The sequence below is a fragment of the Trichosurus vulpecula genome, chromosome 7, assembly GCF_011100635.1.
Source record: "Trichosurus vulpecula isolate mTriVul1 chromosome 7, mTriVul1.pri, whole genome shotgun sequence".
NCBI lineage: Eukaryota > Metazoa > Chordata > Mammalia > Diprotodontia > Phalangeridae > Trichosurus > Trichosurus vulpecula.
In genome coordinates, this window is record NC_050579.1 from 31,145,345 (window position 1) to 31,163,730 (window position 18,386).

Genomic DNA, 18,386 nt, shown 5'->3' on the forward strand with positions numbered 1-18,386 from the left:
GTGGTGGGCCTCGGTACCTGGCAGGCAGGCCCAGAGAAGGGAAGGCCTTTAGGTGGCCTTTTACTATTCAGGGCTGAGCTCCTAGGACATCAGTCTGTCTCAAGCAGCAGCAAGTATCAGGGAGACCAAATCAGCACAGTGCCGAGGAAAGAATGTCAAAGACGGTAGGATCCGAGCATCTAGGCTGGACTCCTGGTTTGGCTGTCTACTCATTGTGTGACCTTAGGCAAGTTGCCCTACCTTGAGATCTCCGTTTCCACTCCTGTCACTGAGAGAGTTGACCCAGATAGCTTCTAAGGTCTCCTCCAACTGGGAAGCTGTAAGTTACCTAAACCTCTGGGCCTCAGCTACCACATGAAGGGGCTAGATTTTCTGATTTTGAAGGTCTCTGCTAGTCCGAAATCTATGCTCCAGATGCTGTGGAAATGCTGTTGGTTCCACGTGGGTGAACTCTCACTCCACAGCCCATTGGGACCTACCCCCTCTGAGGCAGCACAAGCATACGGTCATAGAGCATATGGCACAGTCAGCCTGGCTGGTAGGAGGCTTCATCCAACTCTCTTCTGAACCTGTTTTCCCATGGTCCTAGGCAGTTGCTTTTCTCAATTGCCCCTTGCATCATTCCAAGCTGGGCCTGATGCCCATTCTCAGCTACGAAGGCAGCTGGGCTACAGCAGGAAGGATGCTGGATATGGAGTCAGGGAGCCCAGGGATCTAGGCCTGACTGCCATTTATTTGCCACATGGTCTCAGTTTCCTCATCTCTAAGATGGAAACAACAAAATTTCCCTACCAGACTCACAAGGGGTTGTAAAGATTGAAAGAGAGAACAAACACGAAGTGCTTTGTAAGCTCTTAATCACTGAATAAATGCCAGGCCACACAAATGGTAGGAAAAATTCCCTCCACCGGAACAGTTCATTTCTGTCTTTGTCTCCCTAGTACAGAGCACATGGGAGGTGCTCAATAAATGCCTGATGAATGAATGAATGAATGAATGACATGGAGTTGAGAGATCTAAGTTAGACCATGGTTCTACCACTTTCTGGCTTAATAACTATAAGTAGGTGCCTGAATTTCTCTGATACTCAGTTTCCAAATACATAAGATGGGAGTAATTATACTTGCTCTCTATCTCCTGGGGGAGATGGGATCATATAGTAGATTTAGAGTGGGAAAAGAACTCGCTAGTCATCTATTCTAACCCCTTTCATTTTCAACTTCCCCACCCTATGCCTCAGTTTCCTTCTCTGTAAAAATGAAAGTATTGGACTAGATGGCCCCAGAAATGCCTTTCAGCTCTATATCTTCGAGGAGGCTATGATAAGAGGTTAAGTGACTTACCCACAGTCACATGGGTAAAAAGGGAAGTGCCAGCATTTGAACCCAGGACCTCTGACTCCAAATCCAGGGCTCTTTCCTCTGTGATCTGGAAACCTTCAATGCTATGCAGATATGAGGCATTATCATCAATAACGATGCTCCTGGCTATTCTATGATGAATGTTCAGAGCTGTGACTAGTGTCTTCCTATTTCATACCCAAGGCTGAGTGGCACTTCTTACTCTTCAAGACTGTTGAATTCAATGCTATGCCTTCTCCCCATCATTAGATCATAAGTTCTTTGAAGACAGGAGCTGAATTTCCTTTCTTTTTCATATCCCCAGGGCCCACTTGGGTGTCTTCTGCATTTTCACTTTGGGGTCTGAAACTGTGTTTTCTTTAGTATGAAGAGCTCCCAGTGGAAGAACTCCCTCCATTACATAGATTGCCACCTGTTCTTCAATTTAAGAGTTTTAGACACTTGTCCGGGGCTCTGATTTGCCCAGAGTCACCAGGTATCAGAGGCCAGCCAAGCCTTTCTCTATTGTGCCCTCCTGCCTTGCCTGCCTTCTACATGGAATTAACTGAACCTATGGCCATTTTGTGTCACTACCAGCCTACATCCACGCTGAGCTGCCCACTGGCTTGGCCAGCTCCCCAAATCCTTGTGAACCTGTTGCTGAGGTGATGCCATGTTAACTACAGCAGACATCCCCAGAAGGCATTCAGCCTTCCTCATCCTCCGTGTGTGTCCTCAGGCCAACTTGGGGCATTCGAGGAGCAGCCTGGGAATTTCCCTTGACCCCAGACATATGCCTCTGCTCATCTCCTGGTGACGGGTCATTAATCCTCTCATTCTTGCCAACGGCACACACCAGGTTTCTCGACAGTGAAGCCCCAGCCCTGGCTGGGGCTCTGAGTATAGGCAAATAAACTCTGAAACCAAGAGGAGGTGGATGGAGTGAGTGGAGGAGGAAGCAGCAGGAATCAATGAGGCCATTGTAATCATAAGAATCCCTTCCTCCCTTCTACTTTTATAAAGTCCATCTCTGGCTTCGTCTCATCTTCTTTGCCGTGTAAAGGGAGCCCAGGGCTCTGAGCAGCTGCTGGCACAAGCAAAACATGCCAAACGCTTGGCACACTTGGCTTGATTTGATCTTCACAATAACCCTAGGAGCAATGTAGGAATTATCCCCATTTCAGAGGTGAGGAGACTGAAGTCCAGAGCGGGTAAGGAGCTTGTCCAAGGTCGCACAGCTAGTCAGTGGACCCAGTCTTCTATTTATAGGTCCAGTGCTCTTTTCTCTAGTTCACACTGACTATACAACCACCACAGAGGTGGCTCCGTGTGGTGTGCAGAGAACATTGGTATGGGAGGACAATTGGCTGAGTTCTAAACCCAGCCCTCCTACCTCCAACCTGATGACCTTGGGCAAGTCACTGAGCTTCTTGGCCTCAGTTTCTTCATCTGTTAAATGGAGGGGCTGGACTAGATGGCCTCTGATGTCCCTTCTAGCTCCAGAGCTATGAAGCCTTACCCAACCCGTCTTAATCCTAGTGCTTTTTGTTTGTGAATTATTTCCTATTTAACCTGTATGTAGCTTGCTTTGTGTATATTTGCTTGTTGTCTCCCCTACTAGATTGTAAACTCCTTGGGGGCAAGGACTGTCTTTTGCTTCTTTTTGTATCTCCAGCACTCAGCACGGTGCTTGGCACATAGTAGGTGATTAATAAATGCTTATCAAATTGAACTGAATGTTCTTATAAAGCACTTTGCCTTGATGGGCCTCGGTTTTCTTCTCTGTGAAATGGAGGAGTTGGACTAGATGGTCTTCAAGATACCCTCTATCTGTGATCGTATGATCGACACCTGGGTTTTGCAACCTCCTTCATTGGCTCCATTTACCCTGTGAGCCCTCGAGGTTGCTAAGGAGGATGGTAGCAATATTACACCCACTTTGCAAATCAAGAAGCTGAGACTCATGGTGTAATGGATAGAGCCCTGAACCTGGGGTTTTGAATCCCTACTCTGCCACTCACTTGCCATGTGACCTGGGCAAGTTTCTTAACTGCTATCTGACTCAGTTTCCTCAACTGTAAAAAGGGGATAATAATACCACCTACCTTGCAGGGTCATTGGGAGACTCAATATCATATTTGTAAAGCCCTTAGCACATTTCTTGGCACATAGTAGGTACTTAATAAATGCTTATTTCCTTCCCCCCTTCTTCAACAGAGTGCCAAACACAAAGTAAGCACTTAATAAATGCTTGTTGAATGCTGACTAACTCACTCCCCAATGAAACTTGAAGGAAAGAAGTAACACTTCAGCCCTGTCAGAGAAGTTGGGCTATACCTTGGGGAAGGACAGCTGGAGGGAGCTCCACCCTCCTCAAAGTAGCACCTCTCAATCTGAGGATGCTCCCGGGGACTGGTGAGACTTGGATCCCAAGGTTGGAGGAAGGATTCTGGTCTGTTTACCCGGCACAGATAGAGGCAACCATGGCCTGAGCCCCTACACATTCAGCCCAGAGACCTGTTTATGAGATGAAGGAGGTTGTCCCTTTCTAGACTATGGGCAGGTGGATGAAGCAACCACAGAGAAGAGAGAACCCTGACTTTTGGGGGTCTATGGGGAGGGAAAGGGAGCCCAAGGCCACATTGTGGGAGAAGTAGAGCAGCAGAGGGGCTCTGTGACTATAGGCAAGCCCCTTACCTCAGTTTCCCTATCTGTAAAATGAAGGTAATCCCTCCTAGGTATTATTTACTACTCCCAGGAGTGTTGGGAAGATCAAATAAGGAACTTTGTAAACCTTCGAGTACTATACAAATGCTAGCTATTACTTTTATTATTAACATCTCAAGAGGCTTGTATCAGCTTGGCTCCCCTCCCCCAGAGCACTCCAAGTAGACCCACTGATTCTAGGGGAACATTTGACCTGGAGAGAGCCTCTCCTTTCACGCCTCCCCTGTGTCCATAGCTATACTTTAGAAACAAGGGACCCAGCCCTAGGACAGCTCCCTCCTCGCACCCCACTCCCTGTCCCAACTTCCCAGCTCCCCAAGAAAGTTCCTGGCCAATTATCAGAGCTCTTTCTGTCTCCATTACAGCATCAGCATGTTCCCCTGTGTCCAGACACACCTGGGTTACACAATTAAACTTTCTCTTCACAGAGGCCAGGCTTAATTGGTCTCTATCTCTGCAGCTGTCAATGTACCTGGAGGGTCCAGCTGAGCCCCTAACCGCAACTCACCCACTGGGACAAGGGGAGATGGAGACAAGATGCTGGGAAGGCTGGCTATAGAGTATACAGGAGAAATCTTTTCCCCATTCTCCTCCCTCTTCCCAGATGCTGAAACCAAGTCACTTACCTTCATGGTTGGGGGAGCCGTGAGGGGAGGGGACAGGGGCCGGTCTGGGATGGTCACATCTGTGTTGTTGGCTAGCTCCTGCTTCCTGAAAAGTCAAAACACATATGGAGTCAGTAGCTGTTTGTTCAAATGTCTCCCTCCCCTCCCTTGAGTAGGGCTGGACAGAATGGCCCCGAAGATGAGGGGGCCAAGAAAAGACCATTTGACAGTTCACTGGTTATGGGAGTCTGGGGAGTGGGGCTAGAGTGGGCTGGGTGACATGTCAAAGAACCAGCCCCTTGGTGCCCTTGTCCAGTGGGGTAGCAGGCCCCATCTGGGAGCCAGCGCCTACCGGCCTTGGGGGCTGCAGATTAAACTCATCTCAGGTGACTTCCCTGGCAGGATGGGGAAGAGAGAGGTGGATAAATAGAGTTTCGTTTCTATAGTAACGAATTTGCGACAACTTTCCTCCCTCCTCCCCGCCCCCAACAACAAACACACACATACACACTCCCCCCTTCCCATCTGGCGCTTGCTATTGACCGGCATATTTGTTCATGAGCCTCCATCCCTGGATTTAGATAGGATAGGCAGCCTGCCTAGGGTGGGATGGACCCACCTCAGCCAGGGGTCCACAGCGCAACCCTCATGAGAGCTGAGGGGGAGCAGGAGCTGGGCATGGATGGGGACCTGCAGCTGCCCAGGGCTCTATCACACAAGGGGTCAGGGAGGGGGACCCAGGGCCCTCCTGTGAGAGCCTGGAGCTGGCATCTGCCCACAAAGGAGCCTGTGAAATGCCCATCCGTTCCTGCTCTCCCCTCCCAGGCTCATAGAAGTAGGGCCGAAAGGGACCTCCAGGGCCCTCAAGTCCAATGCTCTTATTTTACAAATATAGAAGCTGAGGCCCAAGGAAGTTCTGTGCCTTGCCCAAAATCACACAGGGAGTAGGCCTCGGAGGCAAGATCTGAACCCTCCTACGAGTATGATGAAACTGCTGATAAGGAATGTTGCACACACAACTCGGTGTGGTCTGTGGCTGTGTTCGTTGGTTTTGCACAGGGCAACAACACAAGGCATAGTGAGGAATGACCAAATAATTTGGAGTCACAGAATGTGAGTTAGAATCCTGACCCTGTGTCACTTTGAGCAAGTCCGTCCATCTATCTGCCTCAGTTTCTTATCTGTAAAACAAGGGTGCTGAATGAGAGACCCATACTGACACGAGCACCTGGAGAGCTGGGTCTGGTTTGGCCTTCCCTTGTCTTCCCAAAACTTAGCGCAGCTCCTGATACACAGTGAATGCTTTAGAATTGGTAATGAATATTATAATACATATAATATTACTTAGATAATATATAACTTAGTATATTAGTATATATCTAACTTAGACTTTAGAAATTTGATCAGTGCAAGGATAAATCAAGAGCCAAGAGGGCCGAGGATGAAACCCAGCACCCACCTCCTGACGGCAGAGAGGCAGAGCAAGGCCAGCGTCTTTGCACCAGGCCAGTGTGGGAATGTTTTCCTGGACTCTGCATATTTGTTACGAGGGTTTCATTTTTTTAATTGTTCAATTAGGGTGGGGGTAAAAGAGGGAGGGAGAGATCATAAGTAATCGTAAATAAATAGCTAAATTTAACCCAACTACATGGTTGTTGATGTGCTGACCCTAACGTTCTGTCCAGTTCCACATTTAAGGGCCTTTGAACTGTTTTTCTGAGATGGGCAGGCTCCACTGGCCATGGTAGAGGTGGCGTGATTGGGGAGGGATAGGGGGTTGTTACTCAGAAATGTCTGTGATGAAACCCCCATGCCCTTACAAGTAGAAACAATACTCTCATTTCCTAATTAGAAAGCTGCCCATGCGGCCGCAGACTCCTCACCCATTGTGTTCTGCTTTCCAAGTGGCAACATCACCAGTCCCCCTAATTAATCCCTTCCTCCTTTCTCTGTAACCTCAGTCTGGGGAAGCCCGTCCATGGGGTTACAGGAACTAGAATCCTATTTTCTACCCCTTTCCATGGCCCTGAGCTCTGAACGAAACTAAGAGTTGGCCCGTTCTGCCAAGAATGAGATGTCTTGTGAGAAATGGGGGCTTCCCCACCAGGGCTCTGGGGCTGCTCGACCTAGGCAGGCCACCTCCTCTGTCCCCACAGGAAGAGAGAGGTGACCCCCCCACCCCACCCCACTCCCAAGTCACCAAAAATGCACGCAGCCTAAACATCTGGCTTGCAGGGAGTTCTCTTAAATCACTAAACCTGAGCCTATTAGTTCCCCTTTCTCCCCCTGGCTTCCTCTTCCCTCTTCTTCTTCCCTCAACCTTTACAGAATCACATAAATGCAGATTCCGAAGATCTCTGGCCAGCTCCAATAGACCTGACACGTGGACATCCAGCCCCTGCAGACCCCCAGTAATGGAGAACACACTGGCCCTCCCCAGGCAGCCTGCCACCTTTCCATGCTCCAATTATCGAGACATCGATCTATATGCCACCCTTTGACCCCTCCTCCCTCCAACTGCTGTAAATTCTGTCCTCTTAAAAGACTGGCCGCAGCTCCCGGGCCCTCTCTTTGTCTTCTCTCTTCCAGGTTGAACTCTTCGATTTCTTCGGCCAGCTCTCACATGGCACAGCTTCCTCCCATCTGCTACTGCCTTTCCTCCTTTGCTTGTTGCTGTTCTTCAGTCATCTCCAGTCGTGTTTGACTCTTTATGACCCCATTTGGGGTTTTCTTGGCAAGGATCTTGGACTGATTTGCCATTTCCTTCTCCAGCTCATTTTACAGATGAGGAAACTGAGGCAAGCAGGGTTGAGTAACTTGCCCAGGGTCACAAGCCCAGTGCTCTTATCTACAATGCCACCTTGATGCCGGCTGCTGCCCCAAAGTGGAATGGACATATATTTTTGGACATGGTCAGTGTGGTGATTTGTTTTGGCTTGGCTATGAATATTTCTTGTAAGGAGTTTACTTTTCTTTTAAAAATTGTGGTGGTAGGTGGAAGAGAAAGACAAAAAATCTTGTTAATGTTAAAAATGAGTGAAAAAATAAAAACATAAATGGCTGCCTTAGAAGACGGTAGGTTCTCTGTCCTGGGGAGTCTTCTAGTAGGGGCTGGATGGGCATTGGTCAGGTAGGTACTTGGGATTCTTCTGCAGACATGGGTTGAAAAAGAGGGTCACTGAGGTACCTTCTTATGATAAAACCCTGTGGTCCTCTCTCCTAATAACCCCAGGAGGTAGGCGTTGTGACTACCCCCATTTTATAGATGACAAAACAGTTTGAGAGAGGTTGAAGTGATTCACTCAGTGTCACATACCAAGTAACCATGTGAGGCAGGATCTGAACCCAGGCCTTCCTGACTTGATCCGCATATATATCACAGTACCTCTCTCTGGGGTCCTGTCAGGGCTTGCTAAATAGAACAGGGGGCCTCGGATCTTCCCCTGTGGCCAGTGGGGAGGGGCCCTTGGGTCTCCCAACCTCCTCTAAAGGGAACATGAAACAGGAATCAGTTGTACTAAAGCTAATTATAAGCACACTGAGCAGAGAATTAACATTACCTCCCCCCAGGCCTCCTCTTCCTCCTCCTCCTTGCAGTGACCTTTGTCTCTACCCTCCACTTCTTAGTAGGGCCAGCTCAAACCTTGCAGCTCGGCTAGCCCAGACCAACAACAAGGCTGGCCTCCCACTTCCACTAGATTGGAAACTCCTTGAGGGAAGGGCCTGTCTCTTGACTCTTTGCCTCCACAGGCCCTGGCACACAGTAGATATTTAACAAATGTTTATTGGCTATTAACAGCAGACTTCTTGCCAGAGGGCCACACATTTCCAGATCCGGTCCACATGTTGATCTGTTTTGTTGGACAGTTCTTATCTGTCACAAGGGGAAATTCTTTTTAGGTAGAGGGACATGTCGGGAATAATGAAGCAGCAAAACTTTTTTTTAAAGAAGGGGCTCAGAGCCTTCAGATCAAAGCCTTCAAGAGGGGGAAGATGAAGTCGTCATGTTCCCCTAAAAATAAACCCAAACAAAAAACCGAAACCTACAGGGTAACTTTCCAGCAAAGCTGAAGACACCCCATCCTTTCCCTAGAGAGGGCTCCGCTGTTGCAGGAACCCAAACCCCACAAGTGTTGACTCTCTAGGCCTGCTAATAGATTGCTGCTTTAAAATCCCCCCCAGGCTTCCTCTCCCTAGGACACAGAAAGGCCCACCCCCCTTCACAAGGATGAGCTCATCCTCTCCCCTAAAGTGCAGCCCCAAACTTCTCAGTGTCTCAAGCCCAGGTGGGTCCTAGCTCACGCTGCCCGCACCAGGCACTGTCTCACTTGCAGCCCATGTGCCCCCAATACTGTCTGCATTTCAGCTCCTTGCAGACAGCAAGCTCTTGGTTGCTATGGCAGCCCCCGTAGCTGCCGAGATAATGGGCCCCAGACTGACCTTCCTGGCAGATAAGACTGACCATATGGGAGAAGGCCTGAGGGGAACCCTGAAACAGGAAGTCCCTCAGACGTGGGGCAGAGGGACCACTTCCCTCAGACTTTATACCTGAGCTGAATTGACCCTTGTCTGCCTACCCTACACCTTCCCTTAGCACACCCACTGTAGGAGCTTGGAAGGTCTGAGTTCAAATTCTGCCTTTGCCAATTACTCCCTATGGACAAGTCATGTTCTAACCCTCTCTGGGCTTCAGTTTCCTCATCTGCAAAGTAAGAGGCAGGGGGCTGGAATCAATGATCCCTAAGGTTTCCTTCTAGTCCTAAAACTAAGATCCTATAATGATAAACAGGGCAGCTAGGTGGCGCCATAGTGCACAGAGCGCTGGGCCTGCAGTCAGGAAGGCTCCTCTCCTTGAGTTCAAATCTGTCCTCAGACACTCACTAGCTGTGTGACCTTGAGCAAGTCACTTCACTCTGTTTGCCTCAGTTTCCTGATCTGTGAATGGACTGGAGAAGGAAATGGCAAACCAATACAGTATCTTTGCCAAGAAAAGCCCAAATGGGGTCGTGAAGATTTGGACGCGACTAAAAAAAAATAAGTAACAATAATAAACCCCTTCTAGCCTGGAACTTTCCTTCACACACATGCTCTTCACAGCATTAGTTTCCAAACACATAAGCAAGAGGGGAAGGAGTGGACGGCATGGGGCTGGAGGAGGACTGATCCCTGTTCAACGTCGAAGTCCTCCTAGAAAGGCTGAGATAGAAGCGGAAGATGGGAGTGGTGTGTGGGGGTTGGGGTGGGCACTGCCCCTTCTGGGCATCTCTGAAAGGCACGGGGTTGGCCTCTCCTGAATTCAGGATTATAACAGGTCTACCAGGACTAGACACAAATCCTCCTCGTTTTTCAGAGCAGGAAACTAAGGCCCAGAGAGGGGCCGTGATTTGCCAGCAACTACACCAAAACTCAGTGGCGGCATCCAGCACTCCAGTCATCAGGGTCCTGCCCACTCCCAGTCTACAGCCCTCTGTGTCTCCTCTTCCTTGTTGAGAACATTCAGCACTTTTAGGGAGGTAGGGATCCAGGGAAGGAAGCAGCTACAGATCGGGGGGCTACCTGTGGGCAGCTGGAAAACCCAAGGGTGCCTGAGGGAGCCAGGGATGGAGGCCGAGAAACAGGGGCCAAAGTCAGCCTGGCTGTCTGGGGCCCGATGGGGTACAGCTGGTGGGCTGGTGGTGAGGAGGAGGTCAGCAAAGGAGCCATCACAAAGGGGAGACAGGTGCTTCCCCCTAGCCCTCAGTTGGAAGGGCCAAGGCCTTAGGCCCTTTGTTTCTCTCGCATTTGATTCCAACTATCGGGCAAGTTACTTCCTGCCTGCCTCAGTTTCCTCAGCTGTAAAATGAAGGGGTTGGACCAAATGGTCCCTTCCAGTTCTACTTACTATCCTCTAAATCCCTTCCCCTCCATGGGACTCAGTTTCCCCAGCTGAAAAATGAGAGGGTTGGACTAGGTGACCTCTGAGGGCTCTAGACCTGCTTCCGGCTCTGCTGATGTCACGTGCCACCCTCCTCTCCCAGAAACCTATTGGTGCAGAAAGTGATCTGGACTGGGAATTGTACACCTGGGTTCTGTGTTCTGGTAATTAACCATCAGCTATGTGCCCTTGAGCAAACTGAGGAACAACTCTAGGCTTTGGTTTCTTCACCCCAAAAAAGAGACTCACCATACCTGTGCCCCAATTACTATCAGACCAGCAAACAAATGAAGTCATCATAGAGCATCCCCTAGGAGGGACAGAGAGGCCCTTCAGCTCAAGCCTTTCATTTTACAGAGAGAAATAAGACCCAGACGGGAAAACTTCATGCCTCAGGTCACATGATGCATTTGTGATTCCCTTCCCTCCCTTCTCTTCTGCAGGGAAGACAGGGAGATATTGAAGATAGAGAGAGAGAGACAGACAGACAGACAGAGACAGAGACAGAGAGAGACAGAGACAGAGACAAAGAGACAGAGACAGATAGACTGAGACAGAGAGAGACAGAGAAACAGAGACAGAGAGAGAGAGAGAGACAGAGACAGAGACAGAGTGAGACAGAGACAGACAGACAGACAGAGACAGAGAGGGGGGAAGGAAGGGAGGGAGGGAGACAGAGACAGAGAGATAGAGACAAGGAGAGAGAGAGGAAGAGAATATGACTCTGCCACAGGCTGAATTCACTGGGTGGCATGATGTTCAGACCAATTAGGACCTGAGCCACTTAACCTTTCCATGCCTCAGTTTTCCCATCTGTAAAATGGGGGGGGGTCAGGTAGGGAGGGTGAATGATATGGCTTCTAAGCACCTTTCCAATTCTAGAGCTATGATGTTATAAGTTAGGACCTCTCTTGGCCTCAGTTTCCCCATCTGTAAAATGTGAGGGTTGGACGAGATGGCTTCTGAGATCCTTTCCAGTTCTGGAGCCATTCTCAGTGGTAATTCAGAATGGCAGAGGGTAGGGGCTGGGAATGGATGGAGGTCTGAGGAACCCTGTCAGAAATATCAAGACAGGGAACAGCCCCAAGGTGGAAGCTCTGGCTCTGCTATATCTTAACTAATAACAGTGATACCAACACCAGTAATGATGGTACTTATGTTACCTGTATTGCTCCTCATTTGATCCTCACCCAACCCATGCAAAGGGTATTATGAGTCCCATTTTGCAGACCAAAAAGCTAAGGCTCAGACAAATTAAGTCATCAGCCAGTGGTCACCCTGCTAGTAACTGACAGAGGTGTCCCCTGACTCCAAAGCCAGAATTATACATTATACAACATGGCCTTTCATAGAGCAGAATCTTCACATTCACTCATTTATTCAAGCAGCATGTGCCAAGCACTGTGTTGGGAGCTGGAGGTACAGAGTCAAACATGAAGCCATCTCTGCCCTCCAGGAGCTTCCATTCTATAAAAGAAGCAGCAGTGTGGTAGAAAAAGCCCTCAATTTGGGATCAGAGGACCTGGGTTCAAATCCAGATGTTGCTATTTGCTACCCTGGGTAAGTTACTTCCCCTGTATGGGCCTCGGTTTCCTCATTTGTAAAATGAAGGTGACCTCTAAGGTTTATTGCAATTCCAAATCTATGTTCGTTATCATCTAACCCCTGAAAACCTCCTAAATACCTTCACTAGGCTAAAAATGAAGAGAGATTGAAAGAGAACAGCCAGGAGGAAGAGAAAAGCAAAGAAAGAAGGGAAAGGATCATAGGGCCATAGCTGGAAGGGACTCTTAGGGGTCACCGAGTCCAAACCCCTTATTCTACAGATAAGGAAACTGAGGCAAGGAGTAGTTAAGTGACTTGCTCTGCATCACACAGCTGGTAAGCATCTGAGGCAGGCTTTGAACCTAAGTCTTCCTGAGATTCAAATTCCAAATTTGAAAAGAACTTCAGAGGGTCCTGCCCTCTTTCATAATTTAATGGTTAAAGCTGGGAGGCTCCTGAGAGACCATCTAGTTCAATGCTTTAATTTATATGGAGAGAGGGAAACTGAGGCCCAGAAAAATAAAAATGCGTTTCCCTGAGGTCATATGGGATGTTAGCGGTAGAGACAGAGCTGTAACCCAGACAGTGAAGAGAACTCCCTCGTGGAGGAACTTAAGAAACTCATTCAAATCCACCTAACACCAAAGGCTCGAGTTCTGAGGAGTTCTGAGAGCCAGGCACAGAGACTATGCGCACAGGAGGAGACCCTGAGTAGAGAAGAGATCAGAGCTTGTCAGGGTTAACCAAGGAGACTTTGAATCAGGTTTTGAAGGGGAAGAGGGAAAAAGAATGGCCAAAGGTCCAGAGGGTGGAAGAATCAGAGGGGGCTTCACAAAGGGGTAGAGCAGGAGATAAAAGGCTTAACTCTAAGAAAAAGACCCAAAACAGGGACAAGAAAAGGAACTCTATTATTCAAACGGCAGCCACTTCCTGGATGAAATCACGTAGAAATAACTTTTTTAAGAGGTTCTCTCTGAGCCCAGAGGGAACAATGCCATGTTATGGTTCACTGATTTACAAAGATATTCCAACCTTTTTTATTTTACAAAGAGGGGTACTGAGGCATAGAGAGACAAAAATGACTGACCTGAGATCTCATGGTAAGTTGGTGGCAGAGCTGGGAGCAAAACCAAGGTTCCGTGATTCCCCAGTCCTGGGCTCTTCAGCGCCCCCCCACCACCACCACACTGGCTTGAGTTTTCTAGCTTGTTCTGGCCATGAGGACTGCTTTTCCCATTTCACAGATGAGCAAACTGAGGCCCAGGGAAAGACCTGCTCCCTTCGTCACAGATGACTAGAGAGGGCTAAAGACAAGCTGAATCCTGAGAAGGGAGGCAGAGATTAAGGAATTCTATCTCAGAGAACATGGTCCATGGACCACAGAAACCCAGAAGCTATGGGGCAGTAATTAAGAGATAAGCCAACATCTCTGCCTGGCTCTAGGGAGACAGAATTAACTCGGATTAAAACAGAAATTGTGTGTATGGAGATGTAGCTAAAGTCCTTACAAAGCCCCAGATCCAGGAGAGAAAAACATAAACTTGCTTCTCAGAGCCCCTTAATCTGCTCCTGGAGTTTCTCACTCCTGCAGAATATCACATTTCTTACTCCTGAAGAAGATCACGTCCTCAGACCAAGACCAGGCACCTATTAGAACTCTAAGTTTAGCTATATAGAATGATGACACTTAGCCCTCTCAGGAGAAAAGGCACATTTTAAAAATGGACCTCCATCTTTTTGCAGAGGTGAGGGATCAAGGAGGGTCTGGCATGGGTCAGACTGTCAGACATGGTCGATGTATTTATTAGTTTTGCTGAATTGGTTTTTTCTCCTCTTTTTAAAAAAATCCTATTTATTTCTTCCTTATTTCAAGAGACGGCTCTCTGGGGAGGAGATGGAGAGAAAGACTATCTGAAAATGAGAGTGATGAAAAAAAATAAAGAAAAATTAGAAAGAAAAAATATACTCTAACATGCAAAAAATATTTGCAAGTTCAAGGCATTGTCTATCATCTCCCCTCGTCTTCTATACAAGATTCCCCATAAGCAGTCATACAAATCTTGGGAGAAGGCGTAGGCAAGAGAACAGGAAGGAGCCTCAGAGCAGAGAGTCAGTGAATCTCTGGGAGCAAAGAGCGATCCTCTCCAATCAACCACTTAGGACAAAAGCCCTTGTAATAAGACATCACTGATAGGCGGTCATCTGGCCTCTACTTGGGCACTTCCTGCAGTGATGGGGACATTGCCTCATTAGCCAGCCTGGACCATTACTGGATGGCTCTAATTGCTATTCTGGGATGACCAGGACAGAGAGAAGTAGAGAGAGGTCAGAGAGGCCTCCCTCTCAGGAGCCAAGAGTTTTTCATGGTCTTTCCTTTTGCTCTCTGGGGACTACTTTCCCTTCAGATGAAGACAACCAGCTGGGCTGACCTCTGTCCGTACTTCAGCGTGCCACTGGGGGAAAGGATCCAAGGCCTAGCACCCACCAATGCAGCATCAGGGCCCTCACATGAAGAGGAGATGAGCTGAAGGCAAGAATGTCTGGATCTTCCATTGGTTTGGAAGCAGAAGGGGAGGAAGGGGATTTGAAACAAACTCCAGCTTACATTCTAATGGAGGAAGACAACATATGAATGAGAATTGAAAAGTGGGAATGGGGAAAATACATGAGTCAGAGCATGGTAGAGAAAGTCTGGAGAGTAAAGGGTAAAGCCTGGGAAGAATGAAGAAATGGCTGACCTGGATATTTTCCTTAAAATGAACGTTCTAAAAGAACCCAATCAAAGGAAAGGGCACTAGGGGCAGAGAGAAATTCCAATGTGAGTAGCCCAGGAGTGAAACGGTTAGCCAGGATGAGAGGTTTCTGTGGCAGGATAGAGGAAAACGCCCATCTGACAAGGAGAACGTGCCCACATACACCAAAATATTTACAGTAGCACTTTTTGAGATGCTTAAGAATAAGAAACAAAGTAAATGCTCATTTGTCGGGCAATGGTGAAACAAATTGTGGTCTGTGAAGAGAATATGGAATGTTACTGTTAGAAGAAATGACAAATATGGTAAATATAGAGAATCGTGGGAAATTTTACATGAATTGATGGTGAAGTAAGCAGAGCCAAGAAAGTGGTATTCAAAATGACTATAACAATTCACACACACACACACACACACACACACACACACACACACACACACAGGAGAGAAAGTTGCACAATTATAAAGGATAAGCACGGCCTGAAAGAAGAGACAGGAAAGCATCCCCTTGTTCTATATCTTTGTAGAGGTGCGAGGGCCACAAACATGGTACATCACATATATTCCCAAACTTTTGAATAGAATTATCAATTATGATCCTTTCTTCCTCTTCTTCTGTTGCTTCTCATGTTTTTGTCTTTAAATTTTTTATTTTTATAGGGATGGCTCTATGAGAAGGGATGAGGAAGAATAATTAGTGATATTAAAAAACCCAATAATAGACTTGTTTTAAGATAAAGGAAAAAAAGAAATGAACCCTACCAATGGAAGAGAAGGGGTATGGAGAAAAGTCTAGCCACCAACATGCAGACCTCTAACACCCATACCTACTCAACACACAACGCTAATAGACTACTGGAGAAATGGCATGGTACAGGAAAACTCAATCACCAATCAACATTGAGTAAGCCCCTACAATGTGCCAAGCACTGTGCTAAGAATCAAGACCTGGGTTCAAATCCCCCTTCTGCCCTGCATGACCTGGCATGAGTCACTTAACCTCCAGAGGTCCTAGTCTTGTCCTCTGTAAAATGAAGACATTCTACCAGTGATTTCTAAGGTCCTTCCAGCTTTCATCACCAATGAAACGAGGTTGTTTTTCAGGCTTTGGACCATCTGTTCAGTCTCTTGCATGGTTATCCCCACTCTTTTTGGCAAGTAGCCACAGAAGTCTGAGCTACCTGCCTCTCCCAGGTCACTGGGTCAAGGGGGTGAACAAAATATTCACAGTGAGTAGAAACCTGGGCTCCCCCCACTTAAGGAAACCCTACATGAAAGCTCACAACAAAGATCTAAATGGAAGGCTGATTGTTCTCAATATAAAAGGATTCATGCAGGGTACCCCTGGTGCACTTAAGTGTTGGTTTAAAACACACTATATCTCCTTTATGGAAAGAGAACAAAAAAATACCCCACCAAAATATCTCTGATGTTGGTAGGGAAGTCACTGGGAAAATGGGAGGCAATTAACAGCAAAATCAATATTCACTTAACTTTTCTGGACTCTATCCAGGTGGGGAAGCCCAACACATCTGCCCTAGGTGCTATCGGGGGCAGGAGAAGAAAAAGGGAGCTACACCTTTACCAGATGCTGGGGAGAGAGAGACACAGAGAGAGACAGACAGACAGAGAAACAGAGAGAGACAGAAACAGAGACAGAGAGAGAGAAAAACAAAGGGAGAGACAGAGAGACGACAGAGACAGAAACACAGGGAGATAGAGACACAGAGAGACAGAGACAAAGAGAGAGACAGAGATGGAGAGACAGAGAGAGACAGAGGAAAAACACAGAGAGATAGAGACAGAGAGGGACAAAGAGAGACAAAGACAGACAGACATATAGACACAGAGACAGAGAGGGACAGAGAGAGAGAAAAATGGACTGAGAGAGACAGAGAGACAGAGACAGGGATAGAGAAAGAGACAGAGAGTCAGAGAGAAAGGAGAGCTGGGCACCCCTGAACTAGATCCTGGAAAAGGGCTATGCAGCAAGGACAGACAGGCCTGCAGAGGAGGTGGTATGCCCAAAAAAGCCAAGTTCCCATCTCCCAAGCCCTCTGGGTGGGGGCAGAATAAGCAAACCTGAACCCCTACACTAGCTGTTGAATGTTTTTCAGGGGGTAGGAGAGAAGACTCAAAGGAAGGAGGAGACAAGCCCCAACACCTGTTCAGGTGCCTCTAAGGTCACCAAAGGCTAATGTTGGACTATGTGGTAGTGCACACACATTTCAATCTTTCCTACACAACAGACCATGGAGTCTCTGTTATTTCTATGCATTTGAGGCACGGAGACATGACAGGAAAGTCTGAGGCTTTTGGAATGTAAGCTCCTTGAGGGCAGGGATTGTTTTTACTTATTCTTTGAATACCCAGCAATCAATACAATTCCCAGCACATAGTAGGTACTTCATAAATGCTTATTTACTAATTGACTTTAAGGCTACCTTCCATCTCTTTTGCATTTTGCATGTACCAACATATGCTGTTTCTGCTTTTTCTTTTTCTTTCCAGTGCTTAGCGCAGTGCCCGGTACATAGTAGGTGCTTAATAAATGCTTACTGATTGATTGATATGTAGGTACGATCTGTCACCTCCACTACTAGAGGTAATCTTGTTCACTAAAGTGTGGAAGAAAGCACCAAACCCTCTGCATCCTTGCACTCATCACCGTCATTATTACTCGGGTTTATACAACACTCAAAAGTTTGCAGAACACTTTAAGATCCACAAAGTGCTGCTGTCTAATTTGACCCCCAAGCATTCCAAGTGGCCTTTGGTTCTCTGAGATGTCTCTGGAGTGAACTGCCAACTTTTACATGCAAGTGGCTTTCCCAGATGTCTTCCCTATAGTCCCCAGTGCAAGCATATCTGGCTTTCTTGGGGCAGCTAGGTGGCACAGTGAGTAGAGCACCAGCCCTGGAGTCAGGAGGACCTGAGTTCAAATCTGGCCTCAGACACTTGACACACTTACTACCTGTGTGACCTTGGGCAAGTCACTTAACCCCAACTGCCCTGCCTCCCCTCTCCCAATAAATAACTATCTGGCTTTCTTTTGTATCCTCCTACCGCATCTTATAAAATGGACTTTTAGTCAGAGGATTTAAGTTCAAATTCCTGTCTTTGTCACACTTATGAAACCTTGGGAAAATCATTTTCATCTCTCTGGGACTCAGTTTCCTCATCTGTAAAATGAAGGCGTTGGGCTAAGTGACTTTATGGTCCAGGGATGCTGGCCTCCTCACACATAATGCTCCATCTCCCATTTCCATATCTCCCATGCCTCAAGTTCATTCCCTCATCACCTCCCTCATATTCTACCTCTTGTCTTCATTGGCTTCCTTCAAGACTCAGATCAAGAACTACCTTCTGCAAGAGACCTATCCTGGTCCCCCAGATACTCGTGCCTTCTCCTCCAAGATTACCTGGTATCTACTGTCTGTATCATATGGGTATTTATGTATATACATGTTACCTACCTTATTAGAATGTAAACTCCTTGAGG

At 47.4% G+C, this 18,386-nt stretch overlaps 1 protein-coding gene across 2 annotated transcripts in view; it reads right to left on the bottom strand.

Moving 5' to 3' along the window:
- Window positions 1-18,386, bottom strand: part of RAP1GAP2 (RAP1 GTPase activating protein 2) — a 229,139-nt gene that overhangs the window by 116,796 nt on the left and 93,957 nt on the right. For both annotated transcript variants that reach the window (XM_036766695.1, XM_036766694.1), the window contains one exon: window positions 4,694-4,778. In XM_036766695.1, the coding sequence (XP_036622590.1) occupies window positions 4,694-4,778 (85 nt within the window). The remainder of the gene's footprint in view (window positions 1-4,693; window positions 4,779-18,386) is intronic.